General features: G+C 45.3%; 1 protein-coding gene across 1 annotated transcript in view; it reads right to left on the minus strand.

Annotated features, from left to right (window-relative positions):
- The window catches only part of CCDC77 (coiled-coil domain containing 77), a 197,219-nt gene that overhangs the window by 3,602 nt on the left and 171,828 nt on the right, over positions 1-21,789 (minus strand). Inside the window, 1 exon segment of the mRNA XM_030214278.1 lies at positions 9,276-9,428. Within this exon segment, the coding sequence (XP_030070138.1) occupies positions 9,276-9,428 (153 nt within the window).

The following is a 21,789-nucleotide window of genomic DNA, read 5'->3' on the forward strand; positions in this document are numbered from 1 at the left end:
GATAAGGATGGACTTGTACCCCTTCCTTTCGTAGGAAGGCCACGATGACCACCATTACTTTGGAAAAGGTCCGCGGAGCAGTAGCCAACCCGAAAGGGAGGGCTCTGAACTGGAAGTGTCGTCCCAGGACTGCAAAACGCAGAAAGCGTTGATGAGGAGGCCAGATGGGAATATGCAGGTACGCTTCCTTGATGTCCAAGGATGCCAGGAACTCTCCTGCCTTCACTGCCGCTATAACAGAGCGGAGAGTCTCCATGCGAAAGTGCCGCACTTTCAAGGCCCGATTGACCCCTTTGAGGTCGAGGATAGGCCGGACAGAACCTCCTTTCTTTGGTACCACAAAGTAAATGGAGTAACGTCCCTTGCCAAGCTGACTTTCTGGCACCGGAACGACCGCGCCCAGGCGGATCAGATTGTCCAAGGTCTGCTGCACTGCCACAGCTTTGACCGGAGACTTGCAGGGAGAGAGTACAAACCCGTCTTTTAAGGGTCGGCAGAACTCTAGTTTGTAGCCGTCTCTGATGACTTCCAGCACCCACGCGTCTGAAGTTATTGTGGTCCACTCGCCCAGAAACGAGGACAGCCGTCCTCCAATCTGCACTGGGGCGTGGACCAAGACCCCGTCATTGGGTACGAGACCCTGGGGGAGGACCGGAGGGAGCACCTCCGGGACGGCGGTCTCTGCGAAAGGAATGCTGCTTGGGGGAGAAATTCCTCTTGAAGGAAGAGGGGGCAGAGGAACCCGACTTGCCCAGGGCGGTACCGACGGGCTTCCTGCAACCGTCCTCTGGAGGTACCGGGACGAGTACTAGCCCGAGCCCTGACCTCTGGTAATTTCTTGCCCTTAGACGTGCCGAGATCGGTCACGATTTTGTCCAGCTCGACCCCAAAGAGCAGCTTGCCTTTAAAAGGCAACCTAGCCAGGCGGGATTTAGAGGCGTGGTCAGCAGACCAATGTTTCAGCCAAAGCCACCGCCGCGCAGAGATTGTCTGAGCCATGCCTTTCGCTGAGGCCCTCAAGACATCATACAGCAAGTCTGCCAAATAGGCTAAGCCCGATTCCAGGGCCGGCCAATCAGCCCTCAAGGAATGATCCGAGGGGGAAGCCCGCTGCACCATAGTCAGGCACGCCCTGGCCACATAGGAGCCGCAAACTGAGGCCTGCAAACTTAAAGCAGCCGCCTCAAAGGACGACCTTAAGGCCGCCTCCAATCTTCTGTCTTGGGCGTCCTTTAGGGCCGTGCCACCTTCCACCGGCAACGCCGTTTTCTTAGTCACCGCAGTGATTAAAGAATCCACGGTAGGCCACAGATAGGCCTCACGTTCACTCACAGCCAAAGGATAGAGGCGGGACATAGCCCTAGCCACTTTAAGACTCGCTTCTGGGACATCCCATTGAGCCGAAATTAAGGTGTGCATGGCATCATGCACGTGGAAGGTTCTAGGCGGGCGCTTCGTCCCCAGCATAATGGCAGAGCCAACAGGGGCTGAGGGAGAGACGTCCTCCGGAGAGGAAATCTTCAAAGTGTCCATGGCCTGTAACAACAGGTTGGGCAAATCCTCTGGGCTAAAAAGCCGCGCTGCAGAGGGGTCATCCGCTCCATCCGAGCGGGGATCCGTCTCCTCCAAGGAATCCGCAAAGGACCGTTGGGAGACCTCAGACACGCTGCCCTCATCTACATCGGAGGAGACAAATTCCTCCAAGGCCTGGGAATCAACCCGAGGGCGTTTACCTCTGGGAACCTCAACCTCTTTACCAGACGAGGGAGCAGGGGCAGCGTTGTGCATGAGGAAGGCCTGATGCAGCAGCAAAACAAACTCGGGGGAGAAACCCCCCAGACTGTGCACTTCCGCAGCCTGGGCAACAGCCCTAGACGCACCCTCAACCGGCGCTCGCAATAGCGGGGGAGAGACATGCTGCGCATCCAAAATGGCGTCCGGCGCGAAACTCCGCGAAGGAGCCGCGCGGGAAGAACGGCTCTTAACTTTAGCCGCTTCTGTGCCGTCGCCCAAATTAAGGGCGTTCATGGCATTAATGTCTCCAACCTCAAGGGCGGCCCAAGAAGAAGCCGTCCGAGCCGCGTGGCCGGCCAAGATGGCGGAGGCGAGGAGCGGGGGATGGGCGTTTATGGCGGGAAAAACCGCCACGCCGGAGGAAGAACCGGGACATTCATCGGTCACGAAACTGTCACCCAACAAGGGCGAATCAGGCTTTAAGACCCCCGCATCCCCTCTAGAAGCGCTCAAGCGACCCGGGGAGCGACCCTTTGCGCCCTCGCCCTCCGACGCCATATGCCACGAGGAGAAGAATCGGGGAACCCCCTGCCCGCTATAAAAAGGTAAAAATTACCTGCTGTCCGCTCCGAGTTGTAACGACCTGGTGTCCCAGTGAGTAGCTGCAATAGACGCTTAAATAAACGTCGAAATAAACGCCTTTAAGGACGTTCAAAATTTTTTTTTTTTTTTTTTTTTTTTTAACGGAGCCAGCGGGAGGGGGGAGAAAAGGAGGGACCTGGCACCACCAGGTTTGCACTTGCTCAAAAGAGCCCTCAACCCCAGGCACTCAACAAAACCTAAAAATTAGGCTTGGAGGCCTAGCCAGAGCTGCTGCTGTGTGTGACCACCACCTGCTGAGATAGAGAACATACTGGGGAGTTTCCGGCAGCACATGACCACATATAGGGAGGCAAAAGTTTGCTCTCTATCTCCACCTGCTGGTAGATGGACACAACCCACCAGTCTATGGATTGATCAGCTTGATGATATGGAAGTTATCTGATTAAAAAAAAATAAAAAATAAACTTGGCTAAATAAAAAAGTCCCCTTTGATAAAGTACAAAAATCAGATTTGAGAACAGACTTCTGTTAATAAGAGGAGTTGCTATCCAACCCTCCATATAGTTCTCCTTTCCCTTTGATAAAACTGTATTTTTGGAGGCCTTGCAAAACTTCTTGTTTTTTTTTAGTAGCCTGGCAAAATAAGAGATTTTCCATTGTTAAAAAATATTTATTGCTTGGGTTTCTTTTTAAACAAACATATCTCCTTTCCCTTCCATAATCTGTTTTTTTTTTTGGCAAGCATTACATCTCTTCAGTACCAACAAGACAAACTTTCATGAAACTGGATGTTAAAGAGCATATGAAGTCCTGCAATTAAAAACAGCTATAGCTAATGCCTCTAAACCAGGTTGGTCCAAATTCAGTCCTCAAGGACTGCAAGCAGACCAGATTTTCAGGATATTCCTATATACATTAGAGGGATCTACATACAATGGATATAGTGGATATGCAAATATCTCTCATGCGTATTCATTATGGATATCCTGAAAACTTGGCCTGTTTCCAGCTCTTGAGGACCGAACTTGGAGAAGCCTGCTCTAAACAATTCGTTCAAACAATTAAAAATATTATTTTTCATTTCTACAGCGCTACTAGATGTACACAGTGCTATACATTTGAACATGTAAGAGACAGTCCCTGCTGAACAAGCTTACAATCTAATCAAGACAGACAAACAGGACAAATAAAGGATAAGGGAATTACTTAAGGTGGGAATGACACAATAGACATGGGTACTGACTGAACGTGTGAATAAGGGTTAGGAGTTAAAAGCAGCTTCAAAAAGGTGGGCTTTTAGTCTAGATTTGAAGACGGCCAGAGATAGAGCTTGACGTACTGACTCAGGAAGTCTATTCCAGGTGTACAGTGCAACAAGATCAAAGGCACGGAGTCTTGAGTTGGCAGTGGAGCAAGGGTACAGATAGAAGAGATTTACCCAATCAACGGAGTTCCCGGGGAGGAGTGTAAGGAGAGATAAGATGGAGAGGTACTGATGAGCTGCAGAGTGACTGCACTTATAAGTCAATAAGAGGGGCAGGGGAGAGGAGAGGACAGGAGAGCGACACCGGATCACACTGAGAGGGGGGAGGAGAGGGGGAGGGGAACACTGGACTATACTGAGTGGTGGGGGGAAGGAAGCAGGAGTTGGATGAGGCTAGGGTGGGGGGGAGAAGCAGGAGATGGATGGGACTGGGGGGTATGGTAGAGGGAAACAGAGCACAAGATGAATGGGGTTAGGAGGTGTGGATGGAGGGGAGAGGAAGAGGAATAGAGCAGGGAATTATGGATCAGAGAGATGGAGTGGGAATTTGAGGGGCTAGTGAATACCTGGCAGTTTTAGATATGTGGGGGGTATACTGATGGGTTGGGATAATGAGTGAGGATGCAAAATGAGGGATAAGAGATGAGGGGCAATAAAAGGGGATGATGTGAGGAAAGGGTTGAGACTGAAGACAGGATGAGAGGCACTGAAAAGGGATGGGGGTATAGGGGAAGGGAAATGGGAGAAGGGGATGAGGTACAGTGGGGGAAATAAGTATTTGATCCCTTGCTGATTTTGTAAGTTTGCCCACTGACAAAGACATGAGCAGCCCATAATTGAAGGGTAGGTTATTGGTAACAGTGAGAGATAGCACATCACAAATTAAATCCGGAAAATCACATTGTGGAAAGTATATGAATTTATTTGCATTCTGCAGAGGGAAATAAGTATTTGATCCCCCACCAACCAGTAAGAGATCTGGGCCCCTACAGACCAGGTAGATGCTCCAAATCAACTCGTTACCTGCATGACAGACAGCTGTCGGCAATGGTCACCTGTATGAAAGACACCTGTCCACAGACTCAGTGAATCAGTCAGACTCTAACCTCTACAAAATGGCCAAGAGCAAGGAGCTGTCTAAGGATGTCAGGGACAAGATCATACACCTGCACAAGGCTGGAATGGGCTACAAAACCATCAGTAAGACGCTGGGCGAGAAGGAGACAACTGTTGGTGCCATAGTAAGAAAATGGAAGAAGTACAAAATGACTGTCAATCGACAAAGATCTGGGGCTCCACGCAAAATCTCACCTCGTGGGGTATCCTTGATCATGAGGAAGGTTAGAAATCAGCCTACAACTACAAGGGGGGAACTTGTCAATGATCTCAAGGCAGCTGGGACCACTGTCACCACAAAAACCATTGGTAACACATTACGACATAACGGATTGCAATCCTGCAGTGCCCGCAAGGTCCCCCTGCTCCGGAAGGCACATGTGACGGCCCGTCTGAAGTTTGCCAGTGAACACCTGGATGATGCCGAGAGTGATTGGGAGAAGGTGCTGTGGTCAGATGAGACAAAAATTGAGCTCTTTGGCATGAACTCAACTCGCCGTGTTTGGAGGAAGAGAAATGCTGCCTATGACCCAAAGAACACCGTCCCCACTGTCAAGCATGGAGGTGGAAATGTTATGTTTTGGGGGTGTTTCTCTGCTAAGGGCACAGGACTACTTCACCGCATCAATGGGAGAATGGATGGGGCCATGTACCGTACAATTCTGAGTGACAACCTCCTTCCCTCCGCCAGAGCCTTAAAAATGGGTCGTGGCTGGGTCTTCCAGCACGACAATGACCCAAAACATACAGCCAAGGCAACAAAGGAGTGGCTCAGGAAGAAGCACATTAGGGTCATGGAGTGGCCTAGCCAGTCACCAGACCTTAATCCCATTGAAAACTTATGGAGGGAGCTGAAGCTGCGAGTTGCCAAGCGACAGCCCAGAACTCTTAATGATTTAGAGATGATCTGCAAAGAGGAGTGGACCAAAATTCCTCCTGACATGTGTGCAAACCTCATCATCAACTACAGAAGACGTCTGACCGCTGTGCTTGCCAACAAGGGTTTTGCCACCAAGTATTAGGTCTTGTTTGCCAGAGGGATTAAATACTTATTTCCCTCTGCAGAATGCAAATAAATTCATATACTTTCCACAATGTGATTTTCCGGATTTAATTTGTGATGTGCTATCTCTCACTGTTACCAATAACCTACCCTTCAATTATGGGCTGCTCATGTCTTTGTCAGTGGGCAAACTTACAAAATCAGCAAGGGATCAAATACTTATTTCCCCCACTGTACATGAGAAGTGAAATGGAGACTAAGGACTAAAGGATGAAAGAAAAGTATGAAAAAAAACATTAAATAAAAGATATGTAGAGAAAGAAAGTAAGAAGACAAGAGGAGAGAGAAGAAATGGAAAAGCCAACCTGGAAAAGAATTTAGGAGACGACTGACACATGGAAAGTGGAAAAGAGACTAGAACCAGCCCAATTAGAAAAATAAAATGCTCACACAACAAAGGTAGAAAATAAAACATTTTTATTTAATGCTTTTTAAGGACTAAGATGTGCCTGCTTTGTGAAATGTACATTTTTTTCTATTTTTGTATTTTGCAGAGTGCAGGAAAAATACATTTGTTTCTCTTTTACCAGTATTTGCACTGCTTAAAGAGTCTGACTTTCTTGAGGGAATTTCTATTTTAGTTTTTGTGGGCCCCTATTTTGTATCATGTGAGGGTCTCTCTATGTTAAGTCTAGTGCGTATGCGTGTTGTTGTTTTTTTAAATAGCCATAACGAATATTTATGAGATGTATGTATGCAAATGAACATGCTAATGAACCAAGCCACATCCTTTGCCCCCCCCCCCCCAATGAAACAATTCAACTACGCCCATGCCCACGCTATTTTATAGGTTTTTTTTTTAAATAAAAGAAACATAGGTGCCTTTATAAAACAGACTTATATAATGACCCTCAGCAGAGTACAAATGCTACAACACAAATGTATACTTGCTTCACAGGTGTAAATGTGTGTGCTCTCTATGTGTATACTTGCACATATACATCCACATCAGTTATGCCCAACTAAACCCCAGAAATATCTAAGTGCAGATCACATAAAAGTAGGCTCTAACTTTCCATCTGCTTAATTTATACAAATTTTATTAAAAAAAGCCCTTTCCAGATATAAAATATGCTTTACACAGGGAAAATGTTTTACCTCCTATACACCGACACTGAAGTGTGAATGTGTGCATGGGTATGTGTAAAAAGAGGCTGACTTTACTACTACAACAGGTTAACTGCTTTCGTTAACATAATCAGATTATACAACTAGGATATTTTGTTTGGAGCCCCAATCAACAAATACAACTGAGATTCTATAGTTGTAATGTTGCTACCTTACCTTCAGCAAAATCTTTGAGAAAAGTGCAAATTTGATCAGTAAAAATATTTTATAAAGACGAGGGAGTGTGAGCTCTTTGCATTGTCCTCAATGAAACATGGAGAAGGAGGGAGGACGGGTTAGGGGAGTAGGGAGAAACTTGTTAAAAAAAAAAAAAAGGTTGATGACGGATTCTATCAGTTATTCACATTCTGTATGTTTTGTTGACGGTAATTAATGTATACTAGCCGATGACTGTATTTAATTTTGCTTGTCGTCATCAATAAAAAAAATGTTGACATCTAAAAAAATATTTTATAAATCCTGCAGATATTAGTGTATGTCCAGGGAGAGTACAAAAATAGAATCAATTCTGAACAAAACATGTAACATTTACTGTAAACTGTATTTCATATGAAACAACTAAAACACAATCTATCAGGGAAGACAGGAGGCCTGCTCTATCTAGGACTGTCCCTACAGGTAGAGTGGGCAAAAAGAAAAACCCTTTATAATTCTATTTATTTGGGCATATGAAACATATGTACAACATTTCCTCCATTAATTAGCATCATTACTAGATCTGACACTGGGATGCAACATTGTTTCATGACCATTATTTGCAATATCAGTGTTGGCAAACCCTCTAATCTGATGAGTCTCCTTATAGATACGTTTTATTCATTTATTCTGTTTATATACTTCTCCCAAACTCTTCCTTCAACTTCTGAACATAAAAAATCATTTTGCCAATTGTTTTTAGTAGTATTGCTGAGTCATGGAATCGGAGGTAGGGTATTATTATGGATTAAGAACTGGTTGAAAGATAGGAAGCAGAGAGTAGGATTGCGTGGCCAGTATTCTCAGTGGAGGAGGGTAGTTAGTGGGGTCCCGCAGGGGTCTGTGCTGGGTCCGTTGCTTTTTAATGTATTTATAAATGACCTAGAGATGGGAATAACTAGTGAGGTAATTAAATTCGCCGATGACACAAAATTATTCAGGGTCGTCAAGTCGCAGGAGGAATGTGAACGATTACAGGAGGACCTTGCGAGACTGGGAGAATGGGCGTGCAAGTGGCAGATGAAGTTCAATGTTGACAAGTGCAAAGTGATGCATGTGGGTAAGAGGAACCCGAATTATAGCTACGTCTTGCAAGGTTCCGCGTTAGGAGTTACGGATCAAGAAAGGGATCTGGGTGTCGTCGTCGATGATACGCTGAAACCTTCTGCTCAGTGTGCTGCTGCGGCTAGGAAAGCGAATAGAATGTTGGGTGTTATTAAGAAGGGTATGGAGTCCAGGTGTGCGGATGTTATAATGCCGTTGTATCGCTCCATGGTGCGACCGCACCTGGAGTATTGTGTTCAGTACTGGTCTCCGTATCTCAAAAAAGATATAGTAGAATTGGAAAAGGTACAGCGAAGGGCGACGAAAATGATAGTGGGGATGGGACGACTTTCCTATGAAGAGAGGCTGAGAAGGCTAGGGCTTTTCAGCTTGGAGAAGAGACGGCTGAGGGGAGATATGATAGAAGTGTATAAAATAATGAGTGGAATGGATCGGGTGGATGTGAAGCGACTGTTCACGCTATCCAAAAATACTAGGACTAGAGGGCATGAGTTGAAGCTACAGTGTGGTAAATTTAAAACGAATCGGAGAAAATTTTTCTTCACCCAACGTGTAATTAGACTCTGGAATTCATTGCCGGAGAACGTGGTACGGGCGGTTAGCTTGACGGAGTTTAAAAAGGGGTTAGATAGATTCCTAAAGGACAAGTCCATAGACCGCTATTAAATGGACTGGAAAAATTCCTCATTTTTAGGTATAACTTGTCTGGAATGTTTTTACGTTTGGGGAGCGTGCCAGGTGCCCTTGACCTGGATTGGCCACTGTCGGTGACAGGATGCTGGGCTAGATGGACCTTTGGTCTTTCCCAGTATGGCACTACTTATGTACTTATGTACTTATGTAATCTGAACCCTACAGGTATGGATTGGCCTTAGGTCGGTATAAGAACCTGGCCGTGGTCAATATAAGGTTGATAAAAATCTGTCTTTTTGAGCTTGTTTACACACATTGAAGTGAATTTTCATTTTGCATAATGGTTGATCTTTACATTATTTCATGCAGCTGTACCTTGTACTTTTCTACATCTTCCCCTCTCTTTATAAGCAAATATTTAGTAGAAACAAAAAAGGCTCAGTCTTACAGTTTCAACTTTGAATAATCTTTTACCTTGAAGAGTTGTTTCTCCACCTCCTTCAACCTTTGTCGAAGGTGTTTGATGTCTGTTTTGAAGCCCTCCACCTCCATACATCGGCGTTTCTCTAGAGCCTCATAACGCTGTGTCATCAGCTGCAAACGTTTTACAGCCTTATCTGACCGTTCCTGCAATGAAAAAAGTTGATTGAAATGACTGACAGGATATGTCTGAGTTCAGTTTTAGCTGTTTCAGAAATGGCACAGGTAAACCTTCATAAAAGATCACAGTTCAGCTAAAAGTAAAAGGTATTTCTCTTGTTCTATGACCTTCACCCTAAAGAACTAGGTGTACCACACTTTGACTACTATTTCTGGCTACTTAGTTTATTCTCATTTGTTCCAGTAGGTTGTCCTTGCTATTCTTTGCTAAATTCTTATAGCCCTTGGATGTTAATAAAAAGACAGATGGCATCTGATGACAGGAAATGTATAGATCTTGGGATACTGCACTACTGCTCACATAAGTGCTGGCCCATTGAAGGAATACAGACACACTACTAGCTGAAAAATGACTGGGATTACTACTACTTATCATTTCTATAGCGCTACTAGACAAACGCAGCGCTGTACACTTGAACATGAAGAGACAGTGCCTGCTCGACAGAGATTGCAATCTAATCCAGACAAACAGGACAAATAAGGGATAAGGGAATTACTAAGGTGGGAATAATAAAACAGACATTGGTACTGAACAAGTGAATAGGGGTTAGGAGTTAAAAGCAGCATCAAAAATGTGGGCTTTTAGCCTAGATTTGAAGATGGCCAGAGATGGAGCTTGACGTACTGGCTCAGGAAGTCTATTCCAGGCATATGGTACAGCAAGATAAAAGGAACAGAGTCTGGAGTTAGCAGAGGAAAAAAAGGGTACAGATAAGAGAGATTAACCTAATGAATGGAGTTCCTGGGGAGGAGTGTAGGGAGAGAAGAATGGAGAGGTACTGAGAAACTGCAGAGTGAATGCACTTGTAAGTCAACAAGAGGAGTTTGAACTGTATGCAGAAATGGATAGGGAGACAATGAAGTGACTTGAGCTGAGCTCCACCACCCCCACTCACCAAACTGGCCATTGCCTTGACCTCGTCCTCTCCTCTACCTGCTCACCCTCCAATTTCTGCGCCTCTGCTCTTCCCCTCTCAGATCATCACCTGATCACCTTCACACTTCATCACCCTCCCTCTCAGTCCCGCCCAACACTAACCACTACTTTCAGGAATCTCCAGGCTGTCGACCCTCCCACCTTATCCTCTTGTATATCTAATCTCCTCCCTTCCATCATGTCATCCAAGTCTGTCGACAAGGCTGTCTCTGCTTACAATGCCACTCTCTCCTCTGCCCTGGACACCCTTGCACCATCCATCTCCCGCCCCACAAGGCATACTAATCCATAGCCCTGGCTGACCCCTTGCATCCGATATCTTCGCTCCTGCGCTTGATCTGCTGAACGCCTCTGGAGGAAATCTCGCACCTATACTGACTTTATTCATTACAAATTCATGCTATCCTCCTTCCAGTCCTCCCTATTCCTTGCCAAACAGGACTACTACACCCAATTGACTAATTCTCTCGGCTCCAACCCTCGTTGTCTCTTTGCCACCCTTAACTCCCTCCTCAAAGTGCCTTCTGCTCCCACCCCCCCTCACTCTCTCCTCAATCAATGGCTTACTACTTCCGCGACAAGGTACAGAAGATCAACCTCGAATTCACTACCAAGCCACCTCCTCCTCTTCACCCTTTAACCCACTCCCTCAACCAACCAAACCCAGGCCTCCTTCTCCTCTTTTCCTGATATCACCGAGGAGGAAACCGCCCACCTTCTTTCCTCCTCGAAATGGACCACCTGTTCCTCTGACCCCATCCCCACCAACTTACTAAACACCATCTCTCCTACTGTCACGCCCCCCCATCTGTCATATCCTCAACCTCTCTCTCTCCACTGCAACTGTCCCAGACACCTTCAAACATGCCATAGTCACACCACTTCTCAAAAAACCATCACTAGACCCTACCTGTCCTTCCAACTACCACCCCATCTCCCTCCTACCCTTCCTCTCCAAGATACTTGAACGCGCCGTTCACAGCCGCTGCCTTGATTTTCTCTCCTTCCGCTTCAATCTGGTTTTCACCCTCTTCACGCGACAGAAACGGCACTCACTAAAGTCTGCAATGACCTGTTCCTTGCCAAATCCAAAGGTCACTACTCCATCCTCATCCTCCTCGACCTATCCGCCACTTTTGACACTGTCAATCATAATTTACTTCTTGCTACACTATCCTCATTTGGGTTCCAGGGCTCTGTCCTCTCCTGGTTCTCCTCTTATCTCTCCCACCGTACTTTCAGAGTACATTCTCATGGATCTTCCTCCACCCCCATCCCGCTCTCTGAGTTCCTCAGGGATCTGTCCTTGGACCCCTTCTTTTTTCAATCTACACCTCTTCTCCTGGGCTCGCTGATCTCATCTCATGGTTTCCAATATCATCTTTATGCCGACGACACCCAGCTTTATCTCTCCACACCAGACATCACTGCGGAAACCCAGGCCAAAGTATCGCCTGCTTATCCAACATCGCCGCTTGGATGTCCAACCGCCACCTGAAACTGAACATGGCCAAAACCAAGCTCATTGTCTTTCCACCTAAACCCACTTCTCCTCTCCCTCCACTCTCTATTTCAGTCGACAACACCCTCATCCTCCCCGTCTCATCTGCCCGCAACCTCGGAGTCATCTTCGTCTCCTCCCTCTCCTTCTCTGCCCATATCCAGCAGACAGCCAAAACCTGTCGCTTCTTTCTCTATAATACCAGCAAAATTCGCCCCTTCCTCTCCGAGCACACCACCCGAACTCTCATCCACTCTCTCATCACCTCTCGCCTTGACTACTGCAACCTACTCCTCACTGGCCTCCCTCTTAACCATCTATCCCCCCTTCAATCCGTTCAGAACTCTGCTGCCTGTCTTATCTTCCGCCTAGACCGATATGCTCATATCACCCCTCTCCTCGTCTCTTCACTGGCTTCCGATCAGGTACTGCATACAATTCAAGCTTCTCCTACTAACCTACAAATGCACTCAATCTGCAGCCCCCCCATTACCTCTCTACCCTCATCTCCCCCTACACCCCTACCCGTAACCTCCGCTCACAGGACAAATCCCTCCTCTCAGTACCCTTCTCCACCACCGCCAACTCCAGGCTCCGCCCTTTCTGCATCGCCTCACTCTATGCTTGGAATAAACTCCCTGAGCCCATACGCCAAGCCCCCTCCCTACCCATCTTCAAATCCTTGCTTAAAGCCCACCTCTTCAATGTCGCTTTCGGCACCTAACCATTGGACCTCTATCCAGGAAATCCAGATTGCCCCAATTTGATTGACTGCATTTTTTGTCCTTTAGATTGTAAGCTCCTTTGAGCAGGGACTGTCCTTCTTTGTTAAATTGTACAGCGCTGCGTAACCCTTGCAGCGCTTTAGAAATGTTAAATAGTAGTAAGTAGTAGTAGTAGGAGAGGAATAATATGAGCATAGTGACACTGGTGGAATATAAGTTATGCAGCAGAATTTTGAACAGATTGAAGGGGAGAGAAATGGCTTAGTGGGAGATCTGTGAGAAGCAAGTTGCAATAGCCTAAGATAAGAGTATGGATAAGGGTTCTGATAGTGTGCTCAGAAATGATACAATATACTGGGCAGCATCTGCACCAGGTTCCATCAGATGGCGTCACCCAATTGTGAGAATATTATGGCCTGCTTGTCCAAAGAGAAAACCTATATCTATGCACATTAGAGGGGAAAAGGAAGAGCTCCATGCATAACAAATGCTTAAGAAAAAAAGGTTTTCCTCAAAAGAGAAGTTTAGTTTAGTTCATTGATATACCGCCCTTCACATTGCATCAGAGAAGTGTACAATCCAAAATTTATGAAGACAAAGAACGGAACTACAACTTGCACAGGAAAGGGATAGAGAAGGAACAGGAGAGACAGAAAAGACCATCATACTTAGGTAGGCTACGGTTCAGGGCTTGGGTCCCCAGTGGAGGCCACAAAAGGAAAAGCTGTTGCAAGCAAATAAGCCCAATAGGGACTTAAAGGAAAAATTGTTCAGATTGTAAGAAAAAGGGAAGGGCATTCCAGAGAGAGGGGACCAGGTAGAAGGCAGCAGAATGACGAGACATTAAACTGGAAACGTAGACTGCAGGGGTGGAAAGAAGGGAAGGGACCCTGAGGGGGTATTGGGAAAATGAGGGCAGCGAGGTAGAAGGGGGTGCCAAAGTGAAGGGCCTTACATGCCAAGGTAAGAAGCTTAAATTGGATACATGAAAAAATAGGAAGCCAGTGGCGTTGTGCAAGGAGGAGGAAGACATGGCCAAACCGGTGGGCGTGAGCGAGCAGGCAGATAGAAATATTCTGTACAGTTTGAAGATGTGACAGGGCAACCTTGGGATGTCCAGCCAAGGCTACGCTGCAAAAATCAAACTGAGAAAGGACTAGAGAGGAAAGAAGCGTAGCACAAGAGTCATCATCCAAAGAACTCTGAATAGCACAGATTTTGCGGACAGAGAAAAAGCACAACAGATGAAATATAGGGGATAAAAGAAAACTGGGAGTCCAGGGTGATATCGAGGTACAAAGAATCAACCAAAGTAAGAGGAGTACCAGCGAGGGAAAGGGAACTAGAAGGCGATGAAGTGCCAGTAAGCCAAAGAGCTAAGGACTTAGGAAGGGTTCAGAAGTAGATGGTTGGAAGACAGCCAGGTTAAGATAGCATTCAAATAAGACTAGCGGGGTGAAAGATCAAGATTAAAAGGGCCACAATTTAAAAGTAGAATGATGTCCACATATATGTAGAATCTGATAGAATGGGACTGGATAAGAATATCCAAAGAGGAGAGGAAAAGGTTAAATAACAGTGGACTGAGCAAAGAACATTGAGGACCATACCAGAGAGGGAGAAAATCAGAGCAGGAGCAAGAAGATACACAAAAAGTATGGTCCTGAAGGTATGAGGTAAACCATTTAAGAACAGTGCCCGAGATACCAGCAGAAGAAAGTTGAGAAACAGTAGTCGACCAAGTCAAAAGCAGCACTAGGATCTAAGGAGATGAGAATACAAATTTGACCACAATCCAGGCGACATGTAGGTCATTGAGAAGTGATAATAGTTTTAGTAGAGTGGCCACTCCTGCAACCAGACTGAAAAGGATGGAGAAGGTTAGAAGATTCAACATGTTGGGACAGTTGGGCAAGAACAATCTTTTCTGTTAGTTTGGAAAGGAATAGCAGTTTAGAAATTGGTCTGTAGTTGGAAGGGAGGGCTCGATCAAGGGAGGGGTTCTTCAAGACAGGTTTGATAGCTGCTGTTTTCCAGGTGGGTGGAACCTCGCCAGTTGATAGACAAGAAGTAACTATAGAAAATGCCAATGGGAGAAGACAGTGGGGGTTAAGTTTAATCCAGTTGGAGGGAATGGGGTCAAAAAGGCAAGTAGTTTTGTGGCAGGAATTGAAGCATTTTTCAAAGACAATGAAGGAGGGAAGGTAAAAATTAGACCAGGAGTGGGAGACACGGGCCGAGGCAAGGGAAGGGGAAGCAGGAGGAGGAGAGGAGGAAGGAGGAGTTGAAGACAGGAAAAGTGTGGAAGAAAAAGCAAAGCCGTGTGTGCAGCAAATCGACGATCTGGAAAACAGATCTAGAAGATCTAATATTCGGATAGTGGGTTTCCCAGAGTCGGTCTCAGACCAGGCCCTCCCCGCATTACTGGAACGCTGGATGGCTTCGGAATTTGCCCTTTCCGACAGCGCAGGGGTGTTGTGTCTGGAAAGGGCTCACAGAATGGGCCAAAAGCAAGAAGGGGATAAGAGACCACGAGTGGTTATAGCTAAAGTGCATACTTTTGTACATAAGGTTGAAATCCTGAGGTGAGCGCGCCAAAAATGAAACAGTTTATGTTATGATGGCCATCTGGTTAAAATTTTTCTGGATTATTCCCCAGAACTCAAGGAACGCTGTTGATTGTTCAACACAATCTGCAAATCTCTTTTTGAAGCTAAGCAGAAATTTATGCTGGTATACCCAGCAACTCTTAAGATCTCTCATAATGGTGCATGGCATTCCTTTGGTAAACCATCAGAGGCACAAATGTTTCTGACATGCAAAAACTCAAAGGAAGAAGTCTCTAAATGAAGATAACATTGGACTGGTATAATATTCAGTTCTCAGTTATTTATGGTCTGTGAGTACAAGGTGAGGATGTGGGCTACAACCTCTTAATGTAGTACAGATAGGTAATTCTGTGTACAGTCTGCAAGCTGAAACCGGAGTTTAAAGTCATTTGGGTTTTTGTTCTCTTAAGGTTTGTTCTCTTAAGCATTGAAGACCCATCTATTCAAGAAAGCCTACCCTAACGATTCAACTAACTAAAGCATGCCCACATGATTCTCACCAACGATTATTATATATTGACCATGTTTTCCATAATCCTTATTGCTATCCCTTATCTTTTCCTCTCCATCTTCCTACGCCTACCTCCTAACGCCCATCTCCTTTACACCTAATTCCTCCTATGTTCAATTTACTTATCTGTTAACCCCATTAATATTACGTTTACTACAAATTGTATATTCTTCTTCCAACTTGTAATTCCTTTATTGTCACTAGGTAAGCCGCATTGAGCCTGCCATGTGTGGAAAAGCGCGGGGTACAAATGTAATAAATAAATAAATAAGGTATATATTCTGCTGGGCCGTGTACTCCAGATAATGGGGATAACAACAACTGGGTTAAAAGAAAGCGTGATTATTATGGATGTTTAACAGTGGCAAATTGGTTATACGGATTAGCTATAGGCATACAGCAGATTCCCTGGAATAAGCACATTTGAAGTTTTGTGTTAATATATTAAGTTTGTTATCTCAGCTACTGCATAAGCTATGTTAAAGAAGGGGTAATAGGATCGATGTGCTAGATCAGGAAATAAAATTGTTAATGTCGGGGGTTATTGGTCCTTACTGGGGAGGCGGGTAGTGAAGGAGTGGGGGTGGGAGGTGGGGTGTCTATCATCACAGTCATCTCCTTTCCTCACTAGTTGTGGTGAGTCTCATGGGGTTCCTTTTGGATTATGGGGCATTATATGGCGGGAGGGAGGGAGGTATACATGGGGGGGGGGGAGTTGGAGGGGGGGGGTTTGGGGAAGGGTGGGATTGGGCTATGTGTGAATGTGTGTGTGCAGACTTTTCTCCTTATATTTGTGTTAATTCTGGGCTTTGTTGTCAGCTCTCTTGCAGGTTTTTTTTAAATAATTGGCTTAGTTCTGGGCTATTGGACCGGGGTTTTGGGTGGGGCTGGGCACTCGGACCCTTCGAGTTAAATTATAAGCATCGCAATGACAGTCGGTCATCAGCACGGTGGCTAAATTTGTAAGGTTTGTCACGCAGAATGTGGGTGGAATAACGTCTTCTGTGAAGAGGGCTAAGATCTTGGTGGCCTTACGTAGGGGAAATGCAGACAATGAGGGGCATAATTGAACGAAAACGTCTATCTCCATGGGCGTTTATCTCCGAGAACGGGTCCATGAAGGGGCGGACCGAACCGTATTTTCGAAAAAAATAGACGTCCATGTTTTATTCAACAATTTGTGAGCTGGACGTTTTTGTTTTTCAGTGATAATGGAAAATGAAAGCGCCCAGCTCAAAAACGAATAAATCCAAGGCATTTGTTCGTGGGAGGGGCCAGGAGTCGTAGTGCACTGGTCTCCCTCACATGCCAGGACACCAACCGGGCACCCTAGGGGGCACTTTTACAAAAACAAAAAAAAAAGTAAAAGAGCTCCCAGGTGCATAGCACCCTTCCCTTGTGTGTTGAGCCCCCCAAATCCCCCTCAAAATCCACTGCCCACAAGTCTACACCATTACTATAGCTCTAAGGGGTGAAGGGGGGCACCTACATGTGGGTACAGTGGGTTTGGGGGGGTTGGACGACTAAGCATTAAGCAGCACAATTGTAACAGGTTGGGGGGGGGGGGGGGGGATGGGCCTGGGTCCACCTGCCTGAAGTCCACTGCACCCCCTAACAACTGCTCCAGGGACCTGCATACTGCTGCCAGGGAGGTGGGTATAACATTTGAGGGTGAAAATAAAAAGTTGTGAAACATCATTTTTTGTGGTGGGAGGGGGTTAGTGACCACTGGGGGAGTCAGGGGAGATCATCCCCAATTCCCTCTGGTGGTAATCTGGTCATTTAGGGCACTTTTTGGGGCCTTATTCGTGAAAAAACAGGGTCCAGGAAAAGTGCCCTAAATTCTAGCTACAAACGCATACTTTTTTTCCATTATCGGCGAAAGGTGCCCATCTCTGTTCGGGTGATAACCACGCCCCAGTCCCGCCTTCACCACGCCTCCGACACGCCCCCGTCAACTTTGTACGCTTCCGCGATGGAGTGCAGTTGAAAACATCCAAGTTCAGCTTTCGATTATACCGCGTTATTCATTTTTAGGAGATAAACGCCTATCTCCTGATTTAGGTCCCAATATAGGCGTTTTTGTCTTTTGATTATAAGCTGGAATGTGTGCCTTCAGGAAACACGCCTCTCTAGCGAGGAGCATCAGAAACTGAAGCATATTTGGGTGGGAGAAATGTTCTCTTCCCCAGCCATGGGATGGAAGGGAGGCGTAGCTGTTTTGATAAGAAAAGGCATAGCAGCTAAAGCAGATTTGCTTTTGGCAGACCCTCAGGGTAGATATGTTCTATTACATCTTTGGCTGCAAAATAGGGAGTTCATGGTACTTGCATTATACGGCCCAAATGTGCATGATCCTAATTTCTTCTAAAATCTGATGCAAATATGCCTGCCTTATCAATCTCTTAAATTAATGGTTTTGGGAGATTTTAATTTAGTTGCAGAGCCTTTGATTGATTGCTCTACTCCTCGGGTAGCTCATCGGGGAGGGCCTCGATCTCGGGTGCTTCCTTCATTTATGCGAAGTCTCAATTTAGTGGATGCCTGGCGTGCTTTGCATCCTGGGGAACCGGATTTCACCCACTTATCAAGGGCACACGGGACTTTTTAGCGAATTGACTATATTTTAGTAGATTGATCTGTTTTACCGGGAGGTGCTCTCAGTGACTATAAGTGCGGAAGATATATCAGATCACGCAATGGTCTGGCTAGATCTGGAAGCACCAAGGTATTATCAAAAGACAAAGGGGTGGCAATTTCCAGTTTACTTATAACAAAAATCTGATTTTGCTAGTTATCTCCAAAGCAAATGGGAAGACTATGCAAGATTTAATAAACACCATAAAGAAGAGCCCATTCTTTTTTGGTCTGCTGCTAAGGCAGTACTTAGGGGGGATGTGATTGCTTATGTACATGCCCGGAACAAAAAAATCTCCGGAGCCATTCTTGGATTGGAAGCAAAACTAAAGTTGGCTAAATGGAAATTTGTGTGTTTGCCAAGTTCTGATAATTGAGAACAGCTACATACCATTCAAGTGGCATTAAACTCATTACTGCATGAACGAGCAACCAGATCACTATTATATAATAAATTCAGATTTCAGAAATAAGGTGGGCCCTTTGCTGGCTAGAGTCCTGGGGATTGTCCTGGGGACAATCATGAGTTATTACTGCCTTAAAAGATCATCAAGGCCATACTCAAAAGTGAAAAGATTGCTGAAATTTTTACCAAGTATTTTTCCAAATGATATACTTCTTCTGAGACATTGGATAGGCCAGGTTTAAAACAGTACCTGAACCAAGCTAATTTACCCAAGTTAACTTGTCAGGAGATAGAGGTCCTCAATGCTTCTATTTCAGGAAAAGAGTTTCTTGAAGTTATAAAGTCATTGAGGTTGTTCTCGGCACCTGGACCAGATGGAATTTCTGGAGAGTTTTATAAAATACTGTCCACGCAACTTCTGGGTCCACAGGTAGATTACTATGACTATGTTATTATCCAAGGTATCTTTCCGCAGCATGCTAATGAGGCTTTGATCACCTTGCTGGGGAAGCCTGGAAAACATGCAAATCACACCGACTCCTATCAGCCGAAATTGCTACTAAATGTAGATATTAAAATTTTAGCAAAGATTTTGGCCAATCATATATCATTATTGCTGCCCCAGCTGATAAGTCCTGAACAAGTGGGCTTTGTCAAAAATAGATAAATTGTTGCAAATGTTCGTCGCTTACTGCTAGCAATAGCAGCCTGTCAGCATTCTAAATCACCTTCTTTGATGGTGAGCCTGGATGCCGAGAAGGCTTTTGACAAAGTGAGCTGGGATTATTTATTTGAAGTGCTCACTGACATGGGCTTTCAAGATTTTCAAGCGATTCAGACGTTGTACTCGAGCCCCTCGGCCTCACTGATAATCAACTGGGTTAGTACTCCCCCCTTCTCCATAGGTCGAGGTATGCACCAGGGGTGTCCCCTATCCCCATTGCTTTTTATCCGATCTATAGAGCCACTACTGCAGATGCTGAGGGCTGCTAGAGGAGTTCTGGGAGTGGAGGTGGGGGGGGGGGGGGGGGGAGAAACAATTAAGACTTTGGCTTTCGCTGATGACTTGTTAATCATTATGAGGGACCCTCCAGCTTCCTTACCCAGGCTGCTGCGAATAATTCAAAGATTTGGGCAATTTTCTGGTTTTTACCCTAAACATGCATAAGCCTCAGATGCTTTTGGTATCTGGGGGAGGGCGCCCTGGCTGGGGAGGTGATTTTCCACTGATTGGGGCGGGGGGCTCTCTTAGGTACCTGGGAGTGCACATCCCTCAGGACTTATCTTAATTATATGATGTAAATGTTAAGAAACTGCTAGAAGATACCTGTAACAAAGTGTGGCAAGCTTATCCTTTGTCTCTTATTGGTCGTATAGCTTTGTATAACATGTAAATTATTCCACGTTGGCTATTTGCGTTTCAAGTGTTGCCACTATATCTAAAGCGCCAAGATGAGAGGACTATAAATCGTCAATTACAGAAATTTATTTGGAGAGGAAGGAGACCGAGGGCCCCTCTCTCAGTCTTGGAAATACCTGTGGAGTATGGGGGATTGGGATTGATAAACTTACGTCAAATCACCATTGCATGCGGAATGAGACATATTGAAGACTGGCTTCGTGCCACTCAAGACTTCTCAGCCACTCCGATTGAATTGTCACTCACTGGAAGCACTCATTTCAGCTGTCTGATCCACTGGGCAGGAGGGCCTTTGCCTCCGGTACTTTCTTCTTCATCAATATTGCCCACGGCACGGGCAGTTTGGCAGTGGATATGTCGTCATCATAATTTCTCTACTAAGATTACCCCCTTTGTAGCCATTTGTGGGAACCCAGCATTTCCCCCGGGTAACATATACCCAGTCTTCAAGAGCTGGCAACACAAGGGATTAATGTACTTGTTTCAGGTTCTTACAGAAGAGGGGCGGATGAAGTCCTTTGCAGCCTTACAATCATTGTTTTCCTTGTCTAAGAAAGATGTATTATTACCAACTGAAACACTATGTTGACAATTTACCTTGGGAGCATCTAACTGAGGATGTGCAAAAGGAGCTTTCCACAGCCTATTCCCTTACTGCGCAACAGAAAACACCTTTATCCTTCTACCATAGGCATATCCGTGATACTGCACCAGAACTTAATTTTGCACGTATCGCGAACTTATGGTCTACAGAGTTGGGAATAAACATATCCATTGGACTATACAAGACGCATGATATTGCACTGCGTAGAACTTCTGAGTCCTCTTTACATTGGAAAGTGCAATATAAATTTTCCCTAAGACTTTATATTCCTCCTAGAAGAGCCTTTCATATGGGGTTGTCTCCAGCTGGTGAGTGTCCAAAGTGTGGCGCAGAGGGGGCCACTTTGGGGCACATGTTCTGGTCCTGTCCCAATAATCAACACTTTTGGAAACAATTACTTCGCCAAGTGTCAACTATGTGGAAGATAGGTTGGCATTATGACCCCAGGCTGTTATTTGGACACCCCAGCGCCAAAAGGTTACAAGGAATTCATAACAAGATCTACAATCATAGCAAAATAAAACATTTTGTTAGAATGGTTGTCAGCTAAAGATCCCACTTTATATCAATGGAGGGCCCAGATGCTCTCTCTGATGAAGCTGGAAAGACTGGGAGTGGATGGTCTCACATCAATCAAGGGCTGGCAATTCCAGTATCAATGGACTCCATTCTGGCAGACCTTAACACCTGCTGCAAGAGGACATTTGTTGAATATTTAAGCTTACTTGCTAATAGTGGGAGGAGAGTTGATGTATACAGAGTCTGCACAGATGTAGAGGGGCTGGGGGTAGTTGGGGAAGGGAATGGAAGTATTCAATGAAGTGAAATGCTGTTATGTTTATAATCTGTTTAATAAAAATGATTTGAAAGATAAAATATATATATCTTATAAATCGTTGTGAATTTTTGGATTAGGCGGTATAAAATGTTTTAAATAAACAAAAATAGTCTTATTGGCTTCATGTAAAAATGAAGATT

The sequence above is a fragment of the Microcaecilia unicolor genome, chromosome 9, assembly GCF_901765095.1.
Source record: "Microcaecilia unicolor chromosome 9, aMicUni1.1, whole genome shotgun sequence".
In the NCBI taxonomy this organism is placed as follows: Eukaryota; Metazoa; Chordata; class Amphibia; order Gymnophiona; family Siphonopidae; genus Microcaecilia; species Microcaecilia unicolor.